Source organism: Poecilia mexicana, unplaced genomic scaffold, assembly GCF_051168715.1.
Source record: "Poecilia mexicana isolate PSO_F unplaced genomic scaffold, ASM5116871v1 scaffold_16, whole genome shotgun sequence".
Lineage (NCBI taxonomy): Eukaryota > Metazoa > Chordata > Actinopteri > Cyprinodontiformes > Poeciliidae > Poecilia > Poecilia mexicana.
In genome coordinates, this window is record NW_028263385.1 from 14,997,887 (window position 1) to 15,006,786 (window position 8,900).

The 8,900-nt window shown below is 39.5% G+C and overlaps 1 protein-coding gene across 2 annotated transcripts; it reads right to left on the reverse strand.

The window, feature by feature from the left end:
• Positions 1-428: 428 nt before the first annotated feature.
• dap3 (death associated protein 3) lies at positions 429-7,661 on the reverse strand. 2 transcript variants are annotated; one of them, XM_014987203.2, is made up of 13 exons: positions 7,493-7,661; positions 7,279-7,320; positions 7,041-7,154; positions 5,427-5,528; positions 5,242-5,350; positions 5,042-5,134; positions 4,828-4,958; positions 3,888-3,968; positions 2,989-3,153; positions 2,826-2,885; positions 2,658-2,747; positions 906-1,023; positions 429-814 (listed from the first exon to the last, which is right to left on the reverse strand). In XM_014987203.2, exons 2-13 carry the CDS (start codon positions 7,315-7,317, stop codon positions 729-731), a joined length of 1,188 nt encoding a protein of 395 aa, XP_014842689.2. In that variant the 5' UTR covers positions 7,318-7,320; positions 7,493-7,661; the 3' UTR covers positions 429-728. The 2 variants fall into 2 exon arrangements, with proteins under 2 accessions (XP_014842689.2, XP_014842690.2); XM_014987204.2 differs by having other exon boundaries at positions 7,464-7,661.
• Positions 7,662-8,900: the final 1,239 nt, after the last annotated feature.

Below are 8,900 nucleotides of genomic sequence, written 5' to 3' on the forward strand. Positions count from 1 at the left end.
TTATCTCACGCAATAAAGAAAACGGCTTTCAGAGTGGCTTCGGGGAAAGGCTGGACCTAAACCTGCTTAAATGTTTCAGGATGGTGGTTCATGTTCAAAATCCTACAATGTGAATAGAATAATCATAAAATAAGGGTGGGTCAAAGTTTATCCACAGTTGTTGCTGCCAAGCTATTAGGCATAGGGGGCAATTACCCTTCACTTATTAGAGCCAAATTTCTCTGGATAACCGATCTTGAAAACTTTATATTATACATTTACTGATGTCATCTTTTAAAAAAATTCTGATCTGTAACACACAAGTGTAATAAGAGTGTAAAAACAAGAAATTCATAAGGGGACAAATGCTTTTTGATGACTGTGGGGTTTTTTTTTGCATGTAGCAATGAAATCCAAAAAGAAACAAAAACAAAGCTTAACCAGGAAAATAATTTAACATTCAAATATTTATTTTCCAGCAGTGTTAAACATGGATGATGTAACTTTGTGTCAAACAAGACCATGACCCAAGTTCTTCCACACTTGCTCTATTTTCAAATTGTAAAATTGTTTGCTAGGATAGTTAATGGTATTCTTAAAGATAAAAAACAAACAGTTTTTCTTATTAATGTTTTATTATGAAAGCAACAAAGTAGTATAATTTACAGCATGATACACACCACAGAGATATACGTTTGCATGTTTCCGATGCAGTGGCATTGTTGTGACGAAAAGTTTCTGTGACTTCTTCACAAGTGGCCGCAAAGCCTTTCGAACATGGATGGATTCATGTTACACAAAAAGATGAGTTCTTTCTTCCCTTCTTCTGTTCGGCCTGATGGTTAAAGCAGACATGGTCAGAAAACTTTGGTTGCGTTTCATTTTTAAAAATCACACAACCGCAGAGTGACAGGATCATAACTCACTCTGTGGGTGCTGCAGCCAGTTCCGGTCCATGTAGTAAAGGTAACAGCTCTCAAACTCCTTCTCGCTGTAGTTGGGCACCGAGACGGGGATGAACGGATCCATGTTGTCAAAGCCTCTCTATGAGGACGACACAGGCAGGAAGTTAAAGAAATCGGTTGTGTACACATTTAAAGCCGTAGTTTTAATTATTATCCTGAAGTATGCACCAATTCAGTCCAATTTTTTCAATAAATTCACATGTAAAAAGTAAAGTCAGAAACTGACAACTGCTTCAGGCACTTCAGGAGAGAAGAGGAAGGAAGTGAATGATAAATGTATTCAAATATGCATTAATGTGATGGGGGAAAAATAAAAAAGCTAAAGTCAAGCCCACACAGTCAAGGGTGAAGTAAATAATAAATATTATATTCATATCATGCTAATGTTTTCCATTAGGTGGGTTACGTGATCGCACTTTAAAATCTTATAATTTATGCCTCTCGGCGGAAGAAGAGGGATTTATCAGTCCTCGGATGAACTGATTTCCTGGTGTGCAGTCGCGCAACAAATATACTAGTAATTAGTTCAAAACGACTTAATGAAGTCACATGCTAAAGTGCTGCAGTGTCGAAAAGACTAATGCGAGTCATTATTTGCTTTACTCTCCATTTTCACTGGAAAAACAACACCTCTGTGCTGTACTACAAGAAAATAAAAAGCCATTTTCTTTACACAAACAGCAACTTAAACAGTTCAATGGGCAGTTTCCTGCCAAACAGTCAGAATATGATCCTCTGAGGGTAAATGTAATATTAAGAGAAGAACACTGTAACAGACATATATCTGCAAAGGGGTTGTTTAAAACTGAGAACAGTCTAGAGACAATCTTTAATAAGCATAAATCTTTACATCCCAACCAGGGGAACTCAACAAACTTTAATGTACTCCTGGGAGGTTTTATGTGATAAATGCACACAACGCAATTATAGTTATAGGCTGCAGAAGAGTGCAAACTGAGGCAGATGTTCCCATTTCAGGAGGGCAACAACCATAAACATGCAGCCTGAGCTACGCTGGCAAACCTTGACTCAAAGCATATTCATGTTTTAAAACGTTCAGAGTTAAATCGGATCTAGAATCTTTGTCAAGACTTCAAGCTCCAAGATGCTCTCCATCCAGTCTAACGGAACTTAAACTTTTTTTTTTTTTGTTGCAAAGAATCAACAAAAATGTCAGTGTTTATATAAACATAGTACACTCAACTTGCAGTTGTAGCAGTAGCAAAAGATGCTTGTGTGTAAGGCGTTGGCTGAAAGGGAAAGGATGTATGGCACACTTTTCGAATTTCTGCAAGCAGAAACTTTTAGAAACAATTTCTCAATTTTCGTACGCTTCAGCGAGGCTCTACGTTGGCTGGCCTAGCACATGAAAACTCAAAGCATATTTAAAAAAATATGGAAAGAGTCACGGGTTATGACTACGGCAAGGCAGTAAATTTAACTAAACACTCAACAACTCGGTGTCTTTAAAACGGCTCTAGATATAAAACTGAGACAACCCTAAGAATCATTTTATCTTTTAAAGACCCCATATAGATGAGGTTCGTCACTAATCGAAGTGATTTCTTTGATGCTACGGTTGTTGCGTCTTTACCCACTTAGACGTCTTTTTTTGATGTACGTTAGCCTAAACTGAGCAGCAGAGCTGAATCATCTGCGGCTCTCTGAGGAGCAGCTGATCAAACATCAAGATGAAACAGAATATTCTCTTACCTCGCCGAGAAGATCTTGAGGCAAGTAGGCGGATTTTGGATGGTAGAGAGAGCCCGTCTGAGACAGAGTGGTAATGACGGCGCCGCCGCTCTGAGACAAGACGGTAAATGTCAACAACAGGTTTCTGAAACGGCATTTTGAGGCTCTAGCTGTTGCGTCCCTCCTCACCCAGTCGTTCTTCATCAGCTTTCTCAGGTTATAAACCAAAGTGAGCTCCTCCGGATCCACCTGAGGAAAATTAGAAGGACACCTAAGACTTCCTGTTTGTGGAAAGAGAAAGGAAAAAAAACAAATACAGAGGACGCAGCATGATGGATGAGTTTTGTCTTACGGCAGTCTTATCCCCCTTCTTGATGGTGGATCTTCCCCACAGGGCGTTCACGCCGTCCACAGCCACGGCCAGGCGGAAGTCCGCTCCCGGTTGGCCGCTTTGCAGCCTGAGCTCCTTCATCACCGCTCCCACCACGTCGCTGCTGCTCTTTATTCGCGATATGCCCTGCAGCAAAGCAAGTAGGCTCAGATGAAAAATGCGATGTTGTGAAAAGGCAGAAAAATATGAAAAACACCACATTATGGTAAAGAGCAGATGGATTTGGGGGGTGGGGGGGGGGATTTTATACACAATGCACTCCATTTTAAGCCTCAAGTTTTTATCAGATAAAAAAACAAAAAAAAAAAAAACAGGAAGTATTTGACAGATTAATAGAAAATCAAACCAAATAATGCAGCAGAGGGATGCTTATCAGTATTTCCTCTAATCATGTTAGCATCCTGCACAGCGGTCTCCAGAAACACCAACACTGACAAGTCGGACCCTGATGGATGCAATAAATCTCCCTAAGCTGAAACGTGACAGACAAAAAGTGAGGGTTTTGCAGCTGCACATAAATCCTCGGCTCCTTTCTGTCCTCATCAATGCGGGTGGTACAACAACATTGTGCTGATGCATCACCCTGCTCGGCTCATTGGCTATCGATCACCGGTGGAGGTGGAGAGATGAAACTTTAAAGACTCCTGAAGGAGAGTTAACTCAAGTGGAAATAAAGCAGAGATCATGAGAGAGAGAGAGAGAGAGAGACAGAGAGACAGATAGAGAGAGAGAGAGAGAGAGACAGAGAGACAGATAGAGAGAGAGAGAGAGAGAGAGAGAGAGACAGATAGAGAGAGAGAGAGAGAGAGGATGCATTGTTAATGAAAAACACTGGAATTAGAGGAGGATAAAGGACTGACCTGATCCACCAGCTCTCCGAGTGAACTTCCCGCCTCGGTGGACTCCCTCTTCGTCCACACGTACCGCTCCTTTAGTTTTATCTGAGAACAAAAAAAGTTGCAAACATATGACTTTTTTTTTTTTCCACATCAACTTTGAGATGTAAATGTCTCTCTTTATCAAGACTAAAGACCCTCTGTGGAAATCTCTGCAGCACATTCTGAAAGCCCAGCTCAAAACTCTTGGTACCTCTTAGGATTAATCAGATTTTCATTTTACAAACGGGAATCTTGACACATTTTCGGGGGGGGGGGGATTTTACTGATAGACCAACACACAGCAGCAAATAATATAACCGCTTTGTTCCATGATGCTGATCGGTCACTTATGTCCCCTAAAAAACCTCTGAGGCCTTCTCAGAACATCTGCATTTACTGACGTTAAATTATACACTCACAGAGGAACTGATGGTAATGGGCTAATCATAAATAATCATAAAATATTTATACATATTTAGGAACACTGAATTAAAGAGGGAGCTGAATACAGTTCGCCACCACAGTTTTCAGTAGAAGATCTCAGTAAAACACATTTGTTTTACTAAGTTTGTGTTTGTACCAGGACAAACGTGGGGGGAAAAAAAATCTACTTCGGATTACATGAACAACTGTGAAAAGTTAGCTGGGTTTGTTGAGAATATGTCAGTTCTGAGTGAGGTCAGCAAGTTTTATTGGAAAGCAACTAGAGCTTGTCTGTTTCCTTTTTTAATTTCGCAACTTAACATAAATAAGAGTAGAAGAACGGCTTTTTTAAAACTAAAATATTACCCAGTGTGTGTCTTTAGCAGCTGCAAGCACAAAAAAAATTCTAATAATGGAAAAAAACAGGATCTAATTCCAGCCTTTGTCTCTTGATTTCATAACTCTCCCATCGAGGCGAATGAGCAAGTTTTAATGTTACCTTTGAAAGAAAAGGTTCGTTGGTGATTTTGAAGTTGCGAAGCCACGTGGTGGCTTGTAGCGGCTGATCAAAGCGAGACGACTTATAGGACGACGGCAGCAGCTCCTTACAGTTCTTCACCCACAGGTGGGCTGCATGAGGAAGAGGAGGAGGAGAAGGGTTTTACTCTCTCTGGCTATCAGATAAACACTTGTGGGATTTGTGTTCGTCTTACCATCAGGGACGTGAAGCACCAGCCATCCCTGTGTGTAGCAGAAGTGGAGCGTGTGACAAAGAGACATTGTCTTCCCAGTCCCCTTCAGCCCGTCTGAGCCCCCAGATAAGGACGACAACAGACGTTTTATTCAGGCTCGAGAGGCAAAGGAACTTTTGTTTACCTCTGCAGTCGGTGCGGCTTAGCGCTTTGAAGGATACAGAACACATATCTCAGGGCAGGCTGGCTGTAGTCGGCTTTTTTAAGGTAAGAGATGACCTCCAGGGCCGGCTGCCGCACCATGATGCAGGTCTCATTGAACGTCTTCATCTAGGAATGATACAGCGCGGTTTACAAGCGGGTAGACTGTGGAGGACGTCGATTAAAGCTTCAGAGGAGAACCTGCCTGTTGTTGATAGCGCCAAGGGAGGCTGTCGGGAAACAGAGGCCGGACATGCGCAGAAGACAGGGTGTAGAACTGTCCCACATGTTTGTCTGAGTGGCAAGCCTGGAGGGTCAGAGAGAGGGACGGAGAGGGGTCACTCAGAATGATCGCATCGGGGCATCTTTCACAACAAAGAGCAAAACTTCAAAAGTACATATTAAAAGTACCAATCTCAACTATATCAGATGACAAAAAATTACTCTGTTACACTGGTACGACAAACTGTTGTTAGTTTATTACAAATGTTTCAACATAAATATGTAAGTAGAATCTGTCAATAAAAGGAACAAAAACAAGTTGAAAAAAGGAAATTAACTCAAGGCCACTCGTGTAAAGGTACGGGGTTTCGGATGGACAAAATGATAAAGTGGGACAGGAACAGAGTCCTATAATCAAAATGAATCTGATCACAAAACAGCTTTATTTCAAATTTGATTTCTAAATTTACTTGTCAATTCAAGCCACAAGTCCTATAGAAGAAGATACTAAAGTGAATAAGGGTAGAAAAAATAATATGCATTTATCTTTTCATAGAGGCGAGTGTAACAGAAGGCGGTTAAAAAGTGAAAACTGGTTTTATGTTTTATGCTTGAACACTAGTTGTCACTAAAATGTTTTTCTCCGAAATGATTTTATTACAGATGCAATGGGAAACCTTCAAAGCAGCTTCAGGGTTTGTAATAACCTCAGACCATCTCATTTTAACAATTTCTACTTTTTAGATGTATTTATTTATACACCAATTGTAAATAAATAAAATAAAATAAAATAAAATAAACAGTACTTGACTTATCACCAAGCATAAAAATAACCACAGTAATAGAGGAAATATGCAAAAAGCTGCTCAGCAATGAGAAAATAATTTTAATTGCTGTAACGTCTAATGACAATTTGTTTCCAATCATCTTTGAGAAGGGCAGCAAAGCCTTCTGACATGCCAAATGTAAATAAAACGGACACTTATTTCACATTGCTTTATCTATTGGGAGATGCTTGCCTCCTTACCAGTCAGAATCAAACTTCTTGGTTGAATGTAAATAAAGTTATGCATAAATCTAACTGTATATTTATGAATATATGCACAAAGTATTACATAACAACAGGCCTTCATGTTTAAAAGAACAGTGATTGTGAGAAATCTTAAAAACAGACTATAAATAGATAACTATAAATAGATAAAAAAATTTTGGTGAATATGAGCGATTATCTGAAATAAAAACATCATCTCAAATTCTAGTGCTTCAACTATTTTATATATCGGCTTTTTTAAGTGGCACACTCAGTGGTGGCTTCATCCTATTACTTAAGAAGTACAGACAATTAAGCATGTGGTGTGCTTTCTGCACACTTAAAAACTGAAAAATTGAAGTTTATGCTTTCAATTTGCAGCAGTTTACAAACACTGAAGAACTTAAAAACATACACAGTCTATTAACCTTAAATATAAAAATAAAGGAGCTAGTGGATTTGTTTAGACGAAACATGAACATATGCCCTTATGCTTATTTTTTTTTAAATAATCATAAACTGAACCACCTGATTCCCGTTAAAAAAGAAGAAAAAAAAACATCTTACTGGGTCTTTTTCATGTGTCCTGAAGACTGATAGAGACTCTGGTTCTGGCTCCACAGCCACAGCTTCCTGCTGCTGGACAAATCCACTGCTATGAAGACTCCTGACACGCGTCACCTGCAACACAGCAGCAAAATACAGTAAAATACCTTTACCTCTCAGTTTAACACCTCAAATGTGGTTTTAAAAACATGCAGAATGAGTTAGATCACAGTTAGTAATCCATAAATATTACTCTCACCGTTGGCCGCAGCCCGAAAGCCAGTCTGTGAAGGGACATGATCTGAAACACGCCAAGGAAAAGTTACTACTTTTATATTTTAAAGCTTTAAAGCATTTAAAGGTTTCACTCGAGTCATGTAACCTCTGCATAAACACACAGCTAACAGCTAGCAGCAGCAGCAGTGCAGTGAAGGCAACACTAACCGAGCTGTGAGGCCTCTGAAGCTACTCACCGGCGGTTCACTTCCACAGATATTTACGCTGGGAGTTTATCTGTTGACTTCATCTACCAACAAAACGACCCGGAGACGAGGGCGAGGGGAAGAACAACACCACACAGCTCGGCAAAAGTCAATGTGCCAGATCTACCACGGACAACGCCATCATGAACGCCAGGACGTGACGTAGCACAGTCATTGGCCAATCAGATCACACAAGCTTTCTCCTCAAAGATGGGAAATGTAGTTTTTTGGACTTTAGCACATTTTGTTTCTAAACGTCGTTACGCATGTCTGGTACAGAGTTTAAAGAGTAACCTTTTTGAGCTATCGTGTTTTTCATATACTTCAAGCTACTTTATTTTATATCTTTGCATCAGCGTGTCTTCTCTGTGTGCATCTTATTTATCTTCTTTGGTTATATTAAATGTGTTGACAGTAGTTTTGGTCATAACCATTTGTGATACCAAGTTCATTGATGACTTGATAACAATTGAAACTAAGTCTTTCTAATAAATGACTACAAACCTCTCTATCCACTCTGTGGGGGAATTTTGGCCCAACTTAAAGAGTTGCTTTAATGCACTCACATTGGAAGGTGTTCCAGCACGACTAACCTGTTTAAGGTCAAGCACGGTATCTCAATCAGATTTTAATACAGACTTTGACTAGGCCATTCATTCCAGCACTTTCACTTGAGTGTTCTTTAGATATTTGTCCTTCTGAATAGCACAAGTGTACTTGACCTAAGATCACAAGCTGATTTATGGTTTATGTTCAATATTTTCTTCTGAAGAGCAGAAAGTCTTGAACAATCCATTCATTGACTTAAGGATAAATTGGTTAAACAATTGCAGGAGGTTTTTAACAGACCATCACACTGCTGCTACCATGTTTGACTGTTTATGATGTCATTTATTATAAAATACTGCTTTAGTTTTACACTAAATGTAATTACTAAAAGTTCACCTTTTGGGGATCATCAAGATGTCTGCTGGGAACAGTGAGACCAGTTTCCTTTTCCCTCAGCAGTTGTTCCCTCCTTGGAAAGTGTCCTATGGATGCCATTATTGCTCAGTCTCTCTTTTTTTGAAACCACACAATCTAAGATGTTTTACTTGGATTTTATGTCACAGACTTTGTGAAGACTTTATATAATCAAATTTGAAGCGGCCTGGTCAAATTATGGACTTAAATTCAATTGCGATGATGTGACATGACCTTAAATGGCCAGCTTATCTTCACTTAAAGAAGAGTGGGACAAACTTGCTCCATGGAGAGGTAAAAACAAATTGCCAGGCATCAAAGTTGAATGTTGCCACCAACGGTGGCACAACCAGTTCTTATTAATTTTCTTCATAGGCTCATGTTGTTTTTGGTAATTTTGCTCCCTAAATCAATAAAATCAGAGTTTGAAAACGCT